General features: G+C 31.0%; 1 protein-coding gene across 2 annotated transcripts; it reads left to right on the forward strand.

The window, feature by feature from the left end:
- The first annotated feature begins 1615 nt into the window (after positions 1–1615).
- Positions 1616–22718, forward strand: mapre2 (microtubule-associated protein, RP/EB family, member 2). 2 transcript variants are annotated; one of them, XM_051098589.1, is made up of 7 exons: positions 1616–1722; positions 13431–13558; positions 16398–16543; positions 17882–18098; positions 18188–18333; positions 19951–20109; positions 21597–22718. In XM_051098589.1, exons 2-7 carry the CDS (start codon positions 13438–13440, stop codon positions 21669–21671), a joined length of 864 nt encoding a protein of 287 aa, XP_050954546.1. In that variant the 5' UTR covers positions 1616–1722; positions 13431–13437; the 3' UTR covers positions 21672–22718. The 2 variants fall into 2 exon arrangements, with proteins under 2 accessions (XP_050954546.1, XP_050954545.1); XM_051098588.1 differs by lacking the exon at positions 1616–1722 and adding an exon at positions 10265–10543.

Genomic DNA, 22718 nt, shown 5'->3' on the forward strand with positions numbered 1-22718 from the left:
TATTTTTTCCTACATTGATTTAATAATTTGGAACGTTCTCAAAGCTTTAAATATTAATAATCTAATTATCATTAATTGATGAATTATTTTTTAATACATTATTTAGTGATTTTGGGATTTTTTTTTCCCCCTCAATTTTAATTAAAAAAAAATTCTAATGTCTATGTAGTTTTTTTTTTTTTTACTGTCTAAAAAAATAGGTTACTTTTTTGTGTATTTAAAATTATAAAATTAAATTAATCAGATTTAATTAATGACATTTAAAATAAAACATATTTTACTAGATTTTCACAGATTTAATTATTAATAATTTAATTATTATCATTAATTAATGAATTAATTAATTTGCTAACATTTTTAACTCGTGTTTATTTTTGTTTTGTTTTGTTTTAGTTTTAATATTAGTTAAAATTTTAATTAAATTTTTTTTAATGTCTAGTTTTTATTCATTATTTAAATTTTAGTTTTGGTTATTTCAGTATTTACAGTTAAACTAAAAGAAAATGATAAATGTTTCATTGCATGAAACAAAAAAAAAGTTACTTTTTTGTACATTTAAAATTATAAAATTATCTTAAACCTAGATTAATCAAATTTAATTAATCTAAAATAAAACATTTTTCCTAAATTGATTTGAATATTTTGGGACATTCTCACAGCTTTAATTATTACTGATCTAATTATTATCATTAATTAATGAATTATTTTGGTAACATTATTTTGAATTCTTATTTTTTATTATTATTATTTTAGTTTTAGTTTTAATATCAGTTAACATTTTTGTGATATGGTGTTTTTTCCCGCCCTTATTTATTATTTTTTTGTTTTTTAATTTTTTTGTAATGTCTATATAGTTTAATATTTTAACATATTAACATTTTTCCTAAATTTATTTAATTATTTGGGACGTTCTCACAGCTTAAATAATCAATAATCTAATTATTATAAATAATAAATTATTTTAGTATCATTACTTTTAATTCTTATAATTTCTGTTTTCATTTTAATTTTCGTTAAATTTTTAGTAATTTTGTGGGGGGTTTTTTTATATATAGTTTTTATTAATTTTTTTTTCGATATATATATATATATTATTTTTTTTTTTTTTCAGTTCATGTTTATTATTTTTTCACTAAAATGATTTTTATGCTTTTACTTTATCTTATTACTTTTTTAACTCTTATTTATAATAACCCTGTAAATGAGACCGCTGCCAATTTTTACTACATGTTATGACAATAACGCAATGTGTTTTATGTGTAAATATTGATTTATTAGATTCAGAAACCAGGAATCTTACAGTGAAACAAAGGCAGATTCTTCCTCTAAATAGCCTTTTATCTGTCGTCCAACAATGTTTCCTGTCGTAATAAATAAAAGCATCACTCATTTCCTTAGATACATAAAAACATAAAACATCAGGAAACCACAATGCACTCGAAGCGTTTATTCAACGAGCAGCGCACTGCCTTCCCATTGGTCGAGAAAGACAACATCCGTTTCTTCCGTCAGCCATTCATCAGACCAGAGGGAGGAGCCAATGAATAAAACAACGGCCTTTCTATCTGTCAACCAATCAGAGGAAAACGATGAACGCGCGTCCGCCAATCAGCGGCGGCGGGTGGATAGGCGGTGGCTCTGATGGTTCTCCGAGGCGCTGGAGGGTGGGGTGCGAACCGAGAAGCGCAGCTGGTTTGGTCGGATTTACTGTTGAGTTCACGGGTGAGTCGAGCTTATATCAGGTGCTGTCTTGCCTATTAATGTGATTTGTTAATTGAGAGGTTTGGTTTTGCTCTAGCAGGACTAAGCCTGTCGGAAACGAGCGTTTTATGTTTAATTTTGTCATTAAGTTCAAAGATCATGCAGGCAGAGTAGCTTGTTAGCGTAGCAGCAGCTGTTCATTACACTGAAGTGCATTGATAGCCTCATGGTCCTAACCCTAAACCTAACCTGTCACTTTTTTATGTTTTACAATGGCGTGGTTAATAAATGCATAATATTACTGACACAAATTTGTGTTGTTTTATTTTATGCTTTTTTTTTTTAGTAATTAACATTAAGCTGTTAATTTTCTAAACACACTTCCTGTTTTTAGAGACATGCATTTGGTGGGTTATGCTGCAAGGTGCAACTTGTACATTGATGCTAGACATTTAAGTCCACATGTTGAACATATTTTCAGGGATAAGCGAAAGACTGCAAAGCCGGTCTGAGAGAGAGAGAAACAAACCAACAAAAGACAATTGAACAGCCTGGTGCAATTAAAATGCAGTAATGTGCAACACAAACAGCTTAGCATGTGTAACATATTAGTGTTGGTTCAGAAACTTCAAAGTCAGATCCAAATGCATTTTTTGCATTCATTTAAACTATCAGCATATGAATTCCAGCATGTCTTAGTATTTGATTTGTGCCCCTTTTGATTTAATAACAGCAGCACTTGGGCTGCATGAAGAAATATGTGACCCTGGACCACAAAACCAGTCTTAAGTCGCTGGGGTATATTTGTAGCAATAGCCAAAAATACATAGTATGGGTCAAATTTATAGACTTTTCTTTTATGCCAAAAATCATTAGGAAATTAAGTAAAGATCATGTCAATTTCCTACTGTAAATATATCAAAACTTAATTTTTGATTAGTAATATGCATTGCAAAGAACTTAATTTGGACAACTTTAAAGGTGATTTTCTCAATATTTAGATTTTTTTTGCACCCTCAGATTCCATATACTGAAATACACTGTGTGCGGAATTATTAGGGATGTTGATATTCTGGTCATATTTTTTTTCCAAACACATTTTACCAATTCCAAACCACATCAGTCTTAATAACTACTGTTAATTTTGTATTTAATCATTTATATGTGATATATAATTGTCAGTGAAGGCTGGAAGTGAAAAACTCTTCATGTTTAGTCTCCTATCCTGAAAAGTCTGACTTGCAGAGATGGACTAAAATGAACTCCCAAAACTTACTGCCAGATTTTGGAAGATAAATTCTTGAATCAGAGGTACAAGAGAATGTGATGCTTGTCCTTCAAGAGTCACTCTCAATGTCTATAAAGCCTATAAAAAAAAAAAATTGTCTTCATGTATTTCACAACACGTCAGCTTGTTATTCTTATTAAGTCAGGGGCATTTTTTAGGATTTTTTTACCAAGCAAAGTCTCTGAGAACCTGACACATTGCACTTCTGAAGACTCCAGGTAGGTTGCAGTTCTGGAAAATGGTGGCGCTGGAGAACTGGAAACGGTTCCTGATGGTGTCACACCTAATTCTTCACCTTAATTCCTAATTCTTTTGCAGTTAACATGCATCTTTTCTTCTCCACCTGTTTTTTCTGACCATGCAGACTCAACAAGCATTTCGCTGTCCAATGGTCAAGCCTTAACTTTGCAAATTCTTGTAATACATTAGTATTGCATTCTTCTCATGGGCATTTAATAATTTAGACTTTTCAGTCTGGGTTGAATCTCTTTTTTGGCTCATTTTAGCTGTAAAAGTAAACATGCCTAATAATTATGCACACCTGAATATAAGGAGTTTTTCACTTCCAGCCTTCACGGACAATTATATATCACATATAAATGATTAAATACAAAATTGACAGTAGTTATTAAGACTGATGTGGTTTGGAATTTTGGAATTGGTAAAATGTGTTTGGAAAAAAAATATGACCAGAATATCAACATGCCTAATAATTCTGCACACAGTGTAGTTGTATCTCAGCCAAATATTGTTCTATCCTAACAAACCATACATCGATGGAAAGCTTATGTATTCAGCTTTCAGATGATGTATAAAGCTCAATTTCAAAAAATTGACACTTATGACTGGTTTTGTGGTCCAGGGTCACATATTTGATATTCAACACCATTTGTGATGTTTTAGAGCTGGAGTGTCTAAACTTGTCCGGTGTCCTGCAGAGTTTAGCTCCAACTTGCCTCAACACACCTGCTGGAAAATTTCTAGTATGCCTAGTAAGAGCTTGATTAGCTGGTTCAGGTGTGTCTAAATTAGGGTTGGAGTTGAGCTCTGCAGGACACCGGCCCTCCAGGACCGAGTTTGGGCACCCTAGAGCATTTTATAGGGGGGAAAAAGGTAATTGTGACTTCTTATCTTACAATTTGAGAATAAGTCAGAATTGCAAGATATGAATTCAGATTTCTGACTTTTTTACTTGCAATTTTGACTTTTTTTCCCCTCTGAATTCTGAGTTTAAATTTAATTTCAGAATTCTCTAATAGAGGGTTTGCACTTGCGTCACGGTTTGGTCTGTTACCAGGATGCGAGGCCATATTAAAGATTCTCGTATGTAAATGACAGCATTGATTGCATGGTTAATGTACTACTGAATAGTTGTTCTGCTAATTTATGCTGTCTAAACCATAGACAAAACGTGTGGAAGCTGCTAAATCATCTAGAGAAGGACTTAGTAAGCAGGAAAGGGCACAATATTTTGACAAACTAAAGTTAATAGATGGTAAAGATGCATACGAGTAGTATTAATTTAAGATATTAGCCTAATATTTCACCTACCTGACTGGAAATAAGGACGAACACAAACGTTTCTTGGAAATCCTGGTTCAGTTTGACTAACCACAAACACCTTTTTGTTCCTCTGACAGTTTTTTGCACACTTATTTTTGTTTTGTTATGACTTTTGGCAGTCTATAATACTCCAAATGTTTTTTCCTGGTCCGAGCGATTAGTACAGCCCAAATTATGACAATAACTGACCATTTTAGCAGCAATAATCAGCAAAATATTCAAGTGTAGTTCGGTTCAGTGGCACTGCCAATGGCCAATATTGCCGATTGATGATGATTCATGAAAACACTCTGTGGGGGGGGGGAAAGCACTTGTGACTTTGATATGAAGTCAGAAAATTCTGACTGTTTTTGCTTGCAATTCCAAGTTTATATTTTACAATTCTGACTTTTTTTTTGGAATTCTGAATTTAAATCTCAAAATTCCGAATTCTCAAATAACGTCACAATTCTTTTCATAATTGTGAGTTTAAATAATGCAATTTTGACTTTTTTTTCTTAGAATTGCAAGTGTGAAAGTGAAAAAATGTCTGTAATAAGAGTCACGTTATCAATTTAACTAATTTCATTTGATTAGTGACCTACAGTTAGGGCTGGGCGATATGTATTGAATATTAGCGATAATATCCCAATAATTTTGACGATGATGTAAAATTTGAAAATATCGTGAATATTGAATATTTCAAATTCAAGCATACTTTCACAAAAGAATGCGCTGAACGACCAATATTACATTCCCTTACGTATTACCGTGCAAGAGACGTGAGGTTAGGGTGCTCTACACGCCTCTACTACGCGATCTTTCATGAGTGCGGTTGCCAAATATCAAGAGTTCAAATCCCTGAATCACCAGATTTTTTTTTAACTGCTTAAATTTGCAGTAAACATTTTGTATTTACTCTGTAACAATAGCTGTTCTATCTAAATTGTTTATGTTGTTTTTTTTAATGGGGGCAGAAGAAAATCATGCAAAGTTTAACATATTGTTTAATGTTTAACAATCATGCAAATGCAAATATATCAAGATATATATCGAATATCGTAAAAATTTTGACAATACTGAATTTTTTTTTAATATATCGCCCAGCCCTATCTACAGTAGTAAGGAATGTAAAATAGAGAATATTTCTTCTTCATTTCACATCATAAATTTTCTTTGCCCCAAGCTTAAAAGTCCTCAAACATCCTGCTTATTTTCAGGTTTAAATGGGTTTTCAATGTGGTCTCAGACTGTTTGAACCCTCTGTATATGCACTTTGTTTTATTTATTTATTTTGTTGGCCAATATTCTTTAGCATTATTAAACAGTATTGAATGGTATATCATCCATGATTAATTTGCCAATTTTGAGGCAGTTTAAAATTATTGGCATCAGCCAGTTATCATTCCCAGTTGACTGACTGTTATTAAGTTTTATCTAAAAAAAAAAAAAAAATCACACTTACACTACCAGTCAAAAGTTGTCTCTTCTGCTCACCAAGCTTGCATTTATTTGATCCAAAATACAGCAAAAGCAGTAAAATTTTGAAATATTTTTACTATTTAAAATAACTGCTTTCTATTTGAATGTATTTTAAAATGTAATTTATTCCTGTGATCAAATCAAAATTTTCAGCATCATTACTCCAGTCTTTAGTGTCACATGATCCTTCAGAAATCATTTTAATATGCTGATTTGCTGTTCAAGAAACATTTATTATTATTATTATCAATATTTAAAACAGTTGAGTATTTTTTTTCCTTTGTCAGGATTCTTTGATGAATAGAAAAAAAAAATTGTAACATTATACACTATACCATTCAAAAGCTTGCAGTCAGTATGATTTTTTTGTTTTGTTTTGTTTTTTTTGGCAAAGAAATTATAGAATTGAATTCTTTTATTTAGCAAGGTTGCTTTAAATTGACCAAAAGTGATGGTAAAGACATTTATAATGTTACAAAAGATTTCTATTTCAGATAAATGCTGTTCTTCTGAATGTTCTATTCATCAAAGAAACCTGAAAAAATTCTACTCGGCTGTTTTTAACACAATAAAAATAATAAATGTTTTCTTTTTTGAGCAGCAAATCAGAATATTAGACTAATTTCAGAAGGATCATGTGACTGGAGTAATGATGCTAAAAATTCAGCTTTGAAATCACAGGAATAAATCACATTTTAAAATATATTCAAATAGAAAACAGTTTTTTAAATAGTAAAAATATTTCAAAATTTTACAGTTTTTGCTGTACTTTGGATCAAATAAATGCAAGCTTGGTGAGCAGAAGAGATGTCTTTAAAAACATATAATTTAAATATTTAATGTAAAATAAGTATTTAATTTCAGCTTATTTGTGCACATAATTAAACGGCTCATATGTTCATCAGCATTACATCATCCATCAGGCACTCTGACCTCAGTATTAGTCACTGAAAACTCAACCATTAAAATAAAATGTATCTTTTGTAATGATTCATGACCAGATTTATGGTGGTAGAAATGTCTGTATATGGAAAACCTCAGTCACCAACTTTTACTATCTAAATATTTTTTATGTACTTTACGTACAATGTCTAGACTGAGTACTGAAATGGTGTTTGCTACCACTAAATTTGTTCATTTGAATGTCTCAGTTAAAAATAATTTTTTAAATCCTAAGCTAACAAGTATATACATAAAAGCAGATGCCATCTTGTTTTTTGATCACATCAGGAATGGCATCACGGACAGATTACACTGTAAATTTACATGCAACTATTTTCCATAAACATTCAGTAAACTGAAGATAAATCTCATACTGTTAGCCGTGGTGTTCTTGCTGGAGCATGAGAAAACTTTAAATAACCTCACTAATGTTTTTCCACTTGTATAATGTCATCAGTTGTAAAGGTATGACGACTTCATTCATCAGTTTGAGACGTTCGCTCGTGACCCAGCGGCCATTTAGATAATTTATCTCTCTGTTTTGACTCTAAAAACCATAGATTTGATTGGTTGGACAGACTGCATTGTAAAGATGTCATACAACATACATTAACAAGAGCCTTATCTAAACTTTGTGTAATGTGTATATGCAGTAAATTAAATCACAGGGCTCTTTGCAATACAGTGAAGAATAATGAGCCACGCGCCTCGTCACGTATAGACACGGATATCTAGAATCACAAAAGCACTGTATGTTTGAATAGCACTTTTTGGACTGTTTGTTTTATTATATTTTATGTTGTTTTAGCATCAGTTATACACTACCAGTCAAAAGTGGACAGTGGGATTTTTAATATTTTTTAAAGAAGTCAATTATGCTCACCAAGCCTGCATTTATTTGATCTAAAAGTACAGCAAAAACAGTACAATTTTGAAATATTTTTACTATTTAAAATAAGTGTTTTCTATTTGAATATATTTTAAAATGTAATTTATTCCTGTGATTTTAAAGCTGAATTTTTAGCATCATTACTCCAGTCACATGATCTTTTAGAAATCATTCTAATATTCTGATTTGCTGCTCAAAAAACATTTGTTATTATTTTTATGTCGAAAACAGCTGAGTAGAATTTTGTTCAGGTTTCTTTGATGAATAGAAAGTTCAGTAGAACAGCGTTTATCTGAAATAGACTCTTTTGTAACATTGTAAATGTTTTACCATAACTTTTGATCAATTCAAAGTGCCCTTGCTAAATAAAAAATAAATAATAATAATTTTAAAAAATAAATAAATAAATAAATACTGACTCCAAACTTTTGAATGGTATAGTGTATAATGTTACAAAAGCATTTTATTTAAGATAAATGCTGATCTTTGTATCTTTCTATTCATCAAAAAATCCTTAAAAAATGTTTTAAATATTGATAATAATAGTAATAATAAAAAATGTTTTTTTGAACAGCAAATCAGCTTCTTAGAATGATTTTTAAACATGACATTAAAGACTACAGTAATGATGCTGAAAATTCAGCTTTGGATCACAGAAATAAATTACATTTTAAAATATATTCAAATAGAAAGCAGTTATTTTAAATAGTAAAAAAAAAAATCCAAATTTTATTGATTTTTACTGTATTTTAGATCAAATAAATGCAGGCTTGGTGAGCAGAAGAGACTTCTCTAGTAGTGCAGTCTCTTACGCTCACAAAGGCTGCATTTATTTGTAAAAAAAAAAAAAAAAACATTTATATCTATATCTCCATTTTATAAAATCCATTTATATCTAGCAGTAAAGATAAATTTTAGCATACAATTTTTACTCATGCATGAGACATTAACTAGTATGGGGGAAAATGCACATCAAAACAAAAATATATGTGACCCTGGACCACAAAACCAGTCTTGAGTAGCACAGGTATATTTGTAGCAATAGCCAACAAAAACCAAAAAAATTCTTCTTTTATGCCAAAAATCATTAGGATATTAAATAAAGATCATGTTTCATGAAGAAATTTTGTACGATTTTGAAGATGAAGAGATTTTGAAGAGATGCATGCAATAGTGCATGTTTAACCTTATTATTGTCTTCAAAAAGACAAAATAGATGAATTTTTACTCATGCGTGAGACATTAACTAGTATGGGGGAAAATGCACATCAAAATAAAAATATATGTGACCCTGGACCACAAAACCAGTCTTGAGTGACACGGGTACACTACCGTTCAAAAGTTTGGGGTCAGTACATTTTTATTGTTTCTTTTTTTTTTAAGAAATTAATACTTTTATTCACCAAGGATGTATTAAGTTAATAATTAAAAGTTTATTAAAAGTTAATAATAAATAATTTACATTGTTATAAAATATTTATATTTTGAATAAACACTGTACTTTTTAAACTTGTTATTCATGAAAGAATCCTGAAAAAAAAATTACAGGTTCCAAAAAATATTTGTCAGCACAACTGTTGATATTATCCAACATTGATCATTCTAATAATAAATCCGCATATTAGAATGATTTCTGAAGGATCATGTGACACTTAAGACTGGAGTAACAGCTGATAAAAATTCAGCTTTTCATCACAGGAATAAATTCTATTTTAAAGTATGTTAAAATAAAAAACATTATTTTATATTGTAAAAACATTTTGCAATATTACTGTTTTTTTTCTATATTTTTAATCAAATAAATGCAGCCTTGATGAGCATAAGAGACTTCTTTAAAGACTATTACAAGTCTTACTGACCCCAAACTTTTGAACGGTAGTGTATATTTGTAGCAATAGCCAACAAAAAATTATTTTATGCTAAAAATCATTAGGATATTAAATAAAGATCATGTTTCATGAAGATATTTAGTAAATTTCCTACCATGAATATTTTAAAACGTAACTTTTGATTAGTAACATGCATTGCTAAGATGATTTTTTAATGTTTGGATTTTTTTGCACCCTCAGATTCCAGATATCTCAGCCAAATATTGTCCTAACAAACCCCACATCAACGAAAAGCTCATTTATTCAGCTTTCTGATAATGTGTAAATCGCAATTTCACAAAATTGACCCTTAAGACTGGTTTTGTGGCCCAGGGTCACATAGCTGAGATGCAAGTGTGTCTTTAGGAAGAGAAACCCCGAAACCTTTTCCCTTGTCTTATGAGGACGGTGAACCACAAAGGTATACTCCTATAAATAAAGCATCATATATAATACATAATGACGTATTTAGGAAGAGGCAAAGTTCCTCTGGCTCAAATCTGAAGCACCCCTCCCAAAGTCACATGACTGTCGTTCCGCGACTCACCTGTGAGGTCGCTGTTGAGCGGAAGACACACATCCATATACACACATACACACACTCTCTCTCATACACACGGGATTTATACTAAGAACAAGCAGGCAGGCGGCAGGGAACATCCCCGACGTCCCTTTCCTCGTCCGTTCGAGTATTTCACAGAGCCAAATGCCCGGTCCGACCCAAGCTCTGTCCCCCAATGGAGAGAACAACAACGACATCATTCCGGACAGCAACGGCACCAACATCATTCCCTACAGAAAGAACACAGTGCGCGGAGAGCGCGCCTACAGGTACACCACTGCCATTACCATCCGCCGGCCGCTTTACAAAGAAACCTCCGCTTTAAGCGACCTACAATCAATGCATTTAGCCGAAAATATCAAGATTACACGATTTAATCCATGCTTTCCCCATGCACTCGCTCTGGGAACCCAAAACTCCCATTATGGCTGCGGTATATCTAACGGTGGGGCTTTTCCTGAGCCAGCTATGGCGTTTCCCCGATGGTGCAATCATAAAAACCATGTTAAACGCTCTTTAGTGAATGCGTACATGCTCCAGGGCTTTTTCTCAGACGTTATGCATAAGATTTGAAACGGATGTATATTGGGATGCCCGCTGACTGAGTGCTTTCACAGGTTTTGACAGTGCATGGCCTGTATGTTCACTAAGCAGTCAGCCATTGCGTAATGTAATTCATTTCATCCTATCCCCAAAATCTGTTCATGGCGTGCATATCGTGCCTAACACTGGATAACATCTAGTGCATGGGTAAAAATACGATTGCATGTGTTTCACGGGACTATAAACATTTTTTAGGTTGGTTGCTTTTGTTGACACTGATTTGTTGGCTCCTCTGATTTTTTTTTTTTTTTTTTTTTTTTTTTTTTTTTTTTTGTCCTCCCCCCTTCATTCCAACATCTCACTAAACTGTTTATCTTTCCTGCTAAATTTAGATGAATCTGTCTCTCTTTAAGCACAACAGCACTAATGTCTGGAAATGCAGTGTGTGTGTTTAAGCTTATTAAAGGCATGAGAAATTATTAGAGAGGTGGATTTGTCATCCTGGAGGATTTTAAAGAAATCTTATGTAAGGGATGTGGGTTTTCTTGAGGGGTTTGCTTCATTATTCATATGATGGTTCACTGGGAAATAAAGGAGAATGGGATTGATGTGATGGATCTTTTTATTGGATTTGAGCTGAAACTGACTTTGGTCGGTTGATTGAATTAGGTTAGCTTGTTTCATGTAAGTCTTTGATATGCTAATATGCTTAATTATGCTATATTAATAACATGTTGTGGAGGGCATTGTTGTTTTGCGTGTGTCAAAAATAGTTTTAATTTTATATATTCAAGGACCATGTTTTTAAAAACTGTTTAATGCACAATTAATGCTTGTTTGTGCCTTTTTTAGGTTATTTATGCTATCATGATATGTCGGTTGTCCCACAGTTCAACTTTTCTATAAATAAATAAGCAATATTTCATACTGTGAATGATGTGATGCCTAAAATATTTGCGTTGTTTTTAAATTAATACTGTTGATTTAAGTTTGTTTTTATTTATTTTTAGACAAAATAGCATGTTAATATTAGTCATATTTATCAATCATAGCATGAAAATAATTATCAGCTTATATAATGTCGGTCAGTAACTGTGTTTTGTGCCAAAACGAGATGTGTTTCAAATCTGTCATCGCATCAGCAGCTTTTCAAGGGCCTTTCAGTTTCAGTAAAGGACAAACAAAAAGTCTTTTTTATCTGATGCAAATGTATATGCAGTCTGGTTTCTGACATCAAACGCTGTTCTGTAATGGAAAGTTGCTGTATTTGTGCATTCATTTATAAAAGTACTTTACGTTTAAGTACTTTAGATTTTTTTCGAGTTGAAAACAAAGAGGCTAGACAGTCTGTGAACTTACAATTCAGTCTGAGGACAAACAAAAGTTCAAAAGCTTCTATTTATCATTGTGGAGTGCTCTGTATATCTTGATATTTACTTGGTGATTACCTAGTTTACATTAGGATCGTGTTACACTGTGTTTATAGGCAAAATGTGCAGCACTAGATAGCAAGAAACATTCAGGGCTCTTAAAGGAACAGTTGACCAAAAAATGAAAATTTGCTCAAATTTAGGCCGTCCAAGATGTAGGTGAGTTTGTTTCTTTATCTAAAACAGATTTGGAGAAATTTAGCATTACATCACTTGCTCAGTAGAGTGAATGGGTGCCGTCAGAATGAGAGTCCAAATGGCTAATAAAACCATCACAGTAATCCGCAAGTAATCCACACCACTCCAGTCCATCAGTGAACAAATTCTGAAGCTAAAAGCTGTATGTTTGTAAGAAACAAATCTATCTTGAAGACATTTAAACTTTAAACCATCACTTCTAGCCAAAATACAGTACAAACTGAAACAGTTCTGCCATTGGCAAAAAAGGAAGTGGAAATCCAATGTTGTCCTTTCACTTTAAAACCCACTGACATATTTGTTTACAACTGTTTTTGCTTGTAAACACTGCTTGGTTTGTGCATATTTCTCTCCTGATTCAGACAAGATGACTTTTTTTTTTTTACTGGAAATAGCAATATTATGTATGAAGGATTTGCATTTTATCCAAAAGCAGTGGTTTGAAGTTAAAAAAACATTTTAATGATAGATTTGTTTCTTACAAACTCACAGCTAAGACATTAATTGACGGGCTGGAGTAGTGTGGATTTTTTTGTGGATTATTGTGATGTTTTTATCAGCTGTTTGGACTCTCATTCTGACGGCACCCATTCACTACAGATGAAGCTTTGGTGAGCAAATGATGCAATGTTAAATTTTTCCAAAGCTAAAGAAATAAAGGTGAGGGTGAGTTAAATTTTAAGCAAATTTTCATTTTTGGGTGAACTATTTCTTTTAAGAGTATAGATTTAACAAATGACGACCTTTTGTTGTCCCAGTTTACTTTCTGAAACACTTAGAAAAGCATTGCATTCAAAGTCAAATGACTTTAGACTTAGTCTTATATTATGCACACATTATAAATTACCCATACTGACAAGATGATTCAGTCAATAGCAGTGCTGGTAGTGTCATTCAGATTTTGAGCTGTCCTTCACTACATCTGCACATGATTATGATGCTGGTGAGGATGATGATGGTGATGATATCTGTGTCTCATTCACAGCTGGGGGATGGCGGTCAATGTTTATTCTACCTCAATCACCCAGGAGACTATGAGCAGGCATGACATCACAGCCTGGGTGAACGATCTGCTCTGTCTAAACTACACTAAAGTGGAGCAGCTGTCATCAGGTATGTGAACCTCCCAACTTTAACTGCCGCTGACACTCATTAGAGACAAAGACCAGTAATCCCAGAGGATTTACACTAAGGCATTTCGTTAGTGCTCGTAGGACGGCTGCTACCTTTAAACGTTTGTGAGAATAAATAAAAAGCTGTTGTGAATTCTCAGCTGCTTTAGGTAACACGGTCATGAATTAGGATTAAACTGCTGTGAAATTAAAAGCAATTAAACTAGAACTACTTTATTGCAGTCAAAAACAAATAGATTTGAGTCATCTAATTTTGTTTTTTTGTGTTATGTGCAATGCTATATTTCATTGAAAACTATTTTAAACAGTTTTAGTTTAATTAATGTGTAATTCTTGTATAATTATGCAATTCTTACGCAATTTTATGTGAGCATAATATGGGGTGTTTACATTAACTGCAAGGTAATGTTGCACTTTATTTTACAGTACATGTAGATACAGTGTACCTATCTAAGAAAGCTCTGGTAATATAAGGTAACTACATGGGTAGGGTTAGGTTTAGGGTTAGGTTCAGGGTTTATTATTGTAATTACTTTAATAAGTACATCGTGTGTACATAAGGAACAGGACTGTAAAATAAAGTGCTACCAAATTCAACTCAATTTTAATCAAAAATGTTTATTTATCTACCCATTGAGTTTCAGTATTCTTTCATCAAGTTCTCATACGTTTGCATGTAACTTCATCTGAAATAACTACATTGCTTTTGATCACTGCTATGATTAATTGCCGTTTGCATTGTTTAATTAGTTCTTTGAAATTGAATCAGCTGAACTTCTGTTTATTTGCAACAATTAGATGATCAATCCTTTGTGTGATTTTAGTTTGATGGGATTTTGCAGGATTTCGGAAGGTTTGATTAATGATGAAAAAGAATTATTTTAATCAATGGTAATTATAGGCTCATAAAGCCTTATGATAAAAAAAGACTTTATGAAACAAATGATAGCATTATTTGTAATGTATAATAGGGGTGTGCAATAATGACAAAAATAACATCTGGATATTTTCTGGAATTTTGTCAATAACTGTAGTAAGATCATTTAAATTGAGTTGTACATTTTATGGGCATAACCTAATTAAATGTATGCATCATATTTTGTGTCAAATTCTTAAATTTAATCAGTGAATTCAAATAGTCAGACACTATATATACAAAATCACTGCTTTGACTTTGTTTGAAATTATATTTGACGAAAAGCAGAAAAATTTTGGAACTAGGAACTTGTGTCTAAAATGTAAGTTAGTTTATAGCAAATCAGCAAATCAGTATCACATTTGCATCGTGCTAATATTTGAAGAAAAATGCTTTTCTTTGTATTATATCTTGACTATATCGGATGATATATATATGAAAAAGGCATATGAAAGTCATATTTGCCTCCTTGTTTTGATTTTTGAAGGAATTCCAAATCTGTTTTTATAGACTAAATCATGCTATTATCGTAGGCGATATGTCATTTTATATAAGCTTACATACACCTTGCAAAATCTGCAAAATGTTAATTATTTTACCAAAATAAGAGGGATCATACAAAATGCATGTTATGTTTTATTTAGTACTGACTTGAATGAGATATTTCACATAAAAGACATTTACATATAACCCACAAGTTAAAATAATAGTTGAATTTAAAAAATTGATCCTGTTCAAAAATTTACATACACTTGATTCTTAATACTGTGTTATTACCTGAATGATCCACAGCTGTTTTTTTTTTTTTAATGATAGTTCATGAGTCAGTTAAACTGCCTTGTTCATCAGAAAAATCCTTCAGGTCCCACAAATTCTTGCTTTTTCAGCATTTTTGTGCATTTGAACTCTTTCCAACAATGACTGTTTGATTTTGAGATCCATCTTTTTACACTGAGGACAACTGAGAGACTCATATGCAACTATTACAGAAGGTTCAAACACTCACTGATGCTCCAGAAGGAAAAACGATGCATTAAGAGCTGAGGGTGAAAACTTTTGAACAGTCTTAATATCATACTTTTTTCTTTTAGTACTGCCCTTCAGAAGCTACAGAAGATACTTACATGTTTCCCAGAAGACAAAATAAGTTAAATTTACCCTGATCTTCAAATTCAAAAGGTTTTCACCCCCCGGCTCTTAATGCATTGTGTTTCCTTCTAAAGCATCAGTGAGCATTTGAACCTTTTGTAATAGTCATTGTTTGTATAAAATTACTGATTCTGTCTGTTGAGGACTGTCTGTGTTGCTCATTTCTACCTAAACATTCTGATTTGTACAGTAAGAGACGAGTATGAATCTTCAAAGGTATGCATTAAAATCGTATGGTTTATAAGTATTATGTTTTGAGTTTTGAAAACCGTTTTCTATCCAGTAATCATAGAAATTCATCATTCAGATTAAGTGGGAACCTTGACTAATAATATCAAACAGAAGATGTTTGTGGACATAAACCCTTCTGTGCTTTAGCATGACATCACAGCAGACACCAAGACCTTAATTTAGTTCAGCATAAACACAAGTCAAGCCAGAGGTATTTAAAAATCTCTGAGACACTGAATATCCTCTGGATCAGCCCCAGGTCTACCTAGACATTGATTTACATGATGTTGCACTGGCATTTTAAATTACATCCTTGGAGTCGAATGGATCTCCCTTTAAGTGCCCTTGTTTTATTTCTTCTGATTGGGCAGATTAAGTTTACTGCAAAGTAAATTTGACACTTAGTTGAACCTGAGACTGAAACTAGATCTGGTTGAAAGTGTTGGAGATCTTAGAGATGCAGAATGAGACCTAAATAATGTCCTCATGAAACCTTTTTCACAATTTGTGCATCGCTTTGCAGGAGCTGCGTACTGTCAGTTCATGGACATGCTGTTTCCCGGCTGCATCAGTCTTAAGAAGGTGAAATTCCAGGCCAAGTTGGAGCATGAGTACATCCACAACTTCAAACTCCTGCAGGCCTCCTTCAAGAGGATGAATGTTGATAAGGTGAGACAAACGTGAGGGCCTTCCAGTCATGCTTTCACTATAAGCACTGAAAATCTGATTAGATATAAAATCCCTTTCAAAATCATCATAGAGAAGTACATTTTAATCTGAAAAACAGTAGTGGTTTTGTCTGATAAGAAAATATATGAAATATCCCAGAACCCCAGACTGAGCAGTGATAAAATCAATGGGAAAATTATAGGATTTTTTTTTTTTATAGTTTCCTCTATAGTTATAATTACCACTACAAAGAGTTTTCACTCAGAAATTGCTAGTAAATTTCACAATTAATTACAAATAAATGGCAAGTGACACGCTGAATTAAAAGTGAAATTTTGAAATTAGATTTTCTTGTAAAATACACTATTCTCATCTTTATTTATTCATTATTATTATTATTATTTATTTATTTATTTATTTATTTATTTATTTACATATTTTTACAGTCCAGCTATTGCTTTCTGTATAACAAAATCTTAACATTTGGTGAAAAAAATATATAATTAAATAATGTTAATATTAATTTAAATGATTTTAATTTAATAAAGTAGTTTTTAGTAATTTAATACGATAGCAGAAAGTGTTACTGATTTGCTAAAATAAGCATAAGGAGGCCCCAATATTTTATTATAATAATTTAATATTTAATATTTACAGTGACCAGGCAGTCAGAAACGCACAGATTTCTTAAGACACTTATTTTAGTGAGATCTGTAATTTTATGCATGCAACAAATAAATATTTACAAAAATAATAATAATAAAATAAATGCATCACTTTTAAAAACTTTTTAATTACATGCAGGGGTTCCCAAACTTTTTTTTTTGTCAGCCATACCCTTTTGATCTAAAATATTTTCTTGAAAGTTACTTGAGATTTTAAATTAATATGTAATAATAATAATATATATTTTTTTAATGTTCATTTTTATGAATAAACCAGTCTTAGGGGTCAATTTTTTTTTATTTTTTTTTTTACAATATTTTTTACAATATTTGGCCAACTACTTGAAAATCTGGAATCTGAGTGTGAAAAAAAAAAAAATCTAAATATTGAGAAAATCTCCTTTAAAGTTGTCCAAATGAAGTTCTTAGCAATGCATATTACTAATCAGAAATTAAGTTTTGATATATTTATGGTAGAAAATTTACAAAATATCTTCATGGAACATGATCTTTATTTAATATCCTAATGATTTTTGGCATAAAAGAAAATTCTATAATTTTAACCCATACAATGTATTTTTGGCTATTGCTACAAATATCCCTGTGCTACTTAAGACTGGTTTTGTGGTCCAGGGTCACATTTACACTCACATCCTATTTCCTTTCCTCTTAGATCATCCCTGTAGAGAAGCTCGTCAAGGGACGATTTCAAGACAACCTGGACTTCATTCAGTGGTTCAAGAAGTTCTTTGACGCCAACTACGACGGGAAGGAGTACGACCCGGTGCAGGCCAGACAGGGCCAGGATGCCATTCCCCCTCCAGACCCCGGCGAGCAGATTTTCAACCTGCCAAAGAAATCCCACCATGCCGCCAGCTCTCCCACCGCAGGTCTGTTGGGCTTTATTTGTAATCATCATTAATCAGCTGCCATTTAGCATCTACTAAATTGCATCATGGCATTGTTAACTTGTGTGCAGGAGCTACTAGATCAACCAGTTCAACCCCTAAATCCTCCACCTCGACCTCCCGACCCTCCTCTGCCAAAAAGATCCCTGTGATGTCAGCGACACCCGCTAAAGGAGAGAAGGAGCTGGAAGCCCAAGTAACACAACTAAACGAACAGGTGGACATCCCTAACGCTATTAACGCTATTCAAATCTTTAAACAGATGAAAAATTAAGCATGAGATAAGGTGCAATTTTAGTGGATCATTTCTGTGAGTCTTAAAAAGTCTTAATTTACCCCTCCACAAATTAAGGCCATTAATTGGAACAGAACATGTTCTTAAATTCATAAAATTATGGCATTAAATGCAGAAAAGAAAAATCTTTGTGAGTATTTTTGTCTTATTTTCTAATACAAATATCTAAACATCCTTAAATCAAGACAAATTTACTTAATGCAAAATGAAATCTTGTTGACAAATTAAACACAGAGTCAGTCAAAGCTTGATTTGTTTTGACAGAGTAGATATATGTATTTTTTAATCATAAATATATTTTGATTTTAATACAATTTAAAAATATATATATAAAAAATATATGACTTAAATATATGCATTGTAAATTTATGGTTATAACGCAAGACCAAATTGTTGTTGTTATTATTCTTGCTATTAATAATAATATTATTATTATTATTATTATTATTATTATTATTATTACTATTATTGTTGTTATTGTTTTCTTAAATACAGTGACATTACGCTTTGTTGACATTTATTTATTTTACATTTATTTATTTTAATATTTATTTTTATTTAGTAGTAGTAGTAATAATATAATAATAATAATAATAATTATAAATAGATTTTTAGTAATTTTTATTTAGTAGTAGTAGTAGTATTAATAATAATAATAATTATCATTATTTTCTTAAATACTTTATTCTACATTACGCTTTATTTATTTTATATTTATTTATTTTAATATTTATTTTACTTAGTAATTTAATTATCATTGTTATTATTTTCTTTATTATTATATATCATTATTATTATTTTCTTAAATACATTAATATTCTACAGTGACATTATACTCTGTTGATATTTATTTATTTTATATTTATTTATTTATTTATTTTAATATTTATTTTGATTTTTAGTAATTTTTATTTAGTTGTAGTAGTAGTAATACTACTACTAATAATAATTAGCATTATTATTATTTTCTTAAACACTTTAATATTCTACATTTTAATATTCTGACATTACACTGTTGATATTTATTTTTTATTTTAATATTTACTTCTATTTTATTTAGTGATGTTTATTTATTAGTAGTGGTAGTAGTAGTAGTAAAAATAATTATAATAATAATAATAATAATTATTATTATTTTATTATTATTATTATTATTATTATTATTACTATTATTGTTATATAGTAATATTGATATATTTGGATTTTTTTTCTCCTGTTTAGTTGCCTCCTTAGACTTAAATTTTGACATAAAATATAAAAAGCTATATTTTCATTCAATTAAAGAATTATGCGTTGTTAACTGTGCACAAAAACCAAAGAAAGGACATTTTATTGGATTATACACATCAGTTAAACTCAGAAAACCCACTTTTGTGACCAGTCAAACACGGCGTCCGGAAGTATATACATTTAAGGAAGAATTATGTTGTTTAGAAGCATGTCTACCAAAGCAATAACCAGCTTTTACTGTCTGTTTACAGAAGTTTGTTTACAGTCTGTTATGTCATTGGTAACTCTTGCTTCTCTCCTCTGCTGCAGCTCAATACATTAAAGCTAGCACTAGAAGGAGTGGAGAAGGAGCGGGATTTCTACTTTGGGAAACTGAGAGAGGTGGAGCTGCTGTGTCAGGAGCAGGGCCAGGACAACGGGCCCTTCGTGGAGAGACTCATGGAAGTGCTGTACTCTGCAGACGACCAGGTTAGTACTTCAGCAGATTTTTATTTTATTTTATTTTTTTATTTTATATTATTATTATTATTATTATTATTATTATTATTATGAGACATCACACTTTATTTATTTAATTTTATTTTGTTCAACTTACTGTTATTATTATTATGAGACATCACACTTTTTATTTATTCATTTTTTATTTGTTTATTTTATATATTTATATATTTCTTTTCTGTTATTTTTCTTTTAATAAAAAGTTTCACACATTCTTACAACTTTTATTATTACTATTTTTATGTTCTTCTAATGCAAAACAAATTTAAAAAAGGAATAAATCATTTGTTTTTGTTATGATTAGCATTTATTTAGTATAAAATAATTGTTTTTGTCCATTATAGTGCACTCATATTTTCTTTAATATCTCTGGTCATTATTTATGAAGGAAATATAGAATCTAAACTGAAATTCTTTTAGTTAGCTTTATGAAGATATTGGGGTTTGGACATAAATATTACTTTAAATTGCTTTTAAAAATATTTGACAAAAGATTATTATTTTTCAGTTTTTCAGTATTTTATGTGTGTTAATTTTTTCATGTAAGTGTCAGGGTCAATGATTTTCTTTGACAAAAAAGACTTATTTTCTTCACTACTTGTTTTATTTTTTTTTAATTCAACATACTTATTCTAATATTATTATTATTATTATTATAAGAAATTACATTTAATTTTTATTTTTTTGTTTATTTTTATACATTTATATATTACTTTTCAGCTTTTTTCTTTAAAATTTTAACACTTTACTATTTTTATTTTAATGTTCTTTTAATACATAAGTACTTTTCTGCTTTTTTTAATAAGACATAACACTTACTTAACACTTATATTTATTTAAAATAATTTATTTGCTCTTGTTTTCTGCTTTTAATAAAGCATTGTCATTTATTAGTTGCAATAATTGTTTTCTTTTCTTTTTTGTTTTAATAAAACAACACCTTTGTTGTTTAATTTTCTTTTTGCTTTTTAAATAAAACATCATTTATTAATTATTAATTTATATGTTTTATTTATTAATTTAATTTAAATAAATTTAATTTAAATACTTTTTCTGCTCGTTTCTGCTCTTGCTTTCATTTAATAGTAGTATTAATATTGTTTTATTATTAATATATATATATATATATATATATATATATATATAAACAAAAGACTTTTTTTTTTTTTTTCTCCATTCCATTTCATATTAACACTTACATAGCATTATTACCTTTGAAGTCCACTTATGATGGTCAAGGCCAAAACGTTTTTTTTCCCCCATGATTATTCTTCACCCTCCATCTGTCAATTAGAATTAAACAGGCTATTTTCTATAAATTATGTGCTATTATTACTCAAGTTTATACTATCTTCCAATACTGAATAGATATATCTAACCAGTCATAAGTCAATATACTCTTTAGGTGTGATGTTATAACTATGACAATTTCTAAGACCCATTTTAATCTCGTTTAGGAGGCAGGCGGAGAGGAACATGAGGCTCCGGCTCAGGAGGAGGACGTCCCTGACGACACGCAGGACGAATACTGAACAGCTGTCAATCAAACAGACACCTGAACATACATGCACTCCATCAGAAAACTGCTTCTGGGTTCATTTTCCTCCAACTCATGACGGTTTATTTCTCATTTGCTCTCGTGATAAAGGAATGAGACCAATTGGCCAAATATTCAAACGTGTCTTTTCATTTCGAAGCCCTGTTTAATTGCATCATGACTATTATGAACATCCGACAGCAGCTTAAATGGTGAATCTTGTTCGTGTGAAGCCCGTGATAACAACCACTGCACATCAGCTCCATTCGGTTTTTACTTTAACTGAAGTCTGTTGGCGTTTCCACCTGCTGTTTGTCATCTCACCGCGCCGATGAAGGAGAATTGACCTGTTTTAAGAAGTGACATATCGAACCATTTCATTTTAAAGTACTGCAATAAGAGTAGCTGGAAGAGCTACCAATACCATTTGTGAAATAGTTTCCTTAATAGATGAATCATTGGTTGTCACAGTAAATTGCATTATAACCTAATGCATTTTGGTAATTTAAACTCAATTTTTCTCCTTGTTAGATTAAATAAACTCATTTTTCTTTACAGAGGTGGAAGCCAATCGCAGTGTTTGATATATTTTCTTTTGAATGTGCAATCCGTATTCGCGTCTAAACGTTTTACTTTATATGTACAGTAAAAGAAGCAGCCGTCATCTGAAGAAAACAATGCATTTTGAAGATTTTTTTGTTAACTGTTGTTCCAGGCACAGGTCTTCTGAACAGAAAACAGCATTCTCGTGATCTCCGTCAATATTCTCCACAGGTCAACGCTTACGTCATTTATTATTGTGTACAATGAAAAGGAATGTAAACATATGTACTGTTAATAATTATAAATAGACAATGTTTTTCTTTTTATTTCCCTCACAGTATCTTCCCTTATGCATTCCCCAAATGTGTTGCATGTTTGCATTTTATTTGTGAATAACTTGACCTGCTTTTTACATATTTAATAAAAAAAGGAAAAAAAAAATGTTAAATGTTTTTTGTATGTTTAACTTGCTGTTTAAAATCTCTGGAGATATGATAGA

The sequence above is a fragment of the Labeo rohita genome, chromosome 24 (assembly GCF_022985175.1).
Source record: "Labeo rohita strain BAU-BD-2019 chromosome 24, IGBB_LRoh.1.0, whole genome shotgun sequence".
NCBI lineage: Eukaryota > Metazoa > Chordata > Actinopteri > Cypriniformes > Cyprinidae > Labeo > Labeo rohita.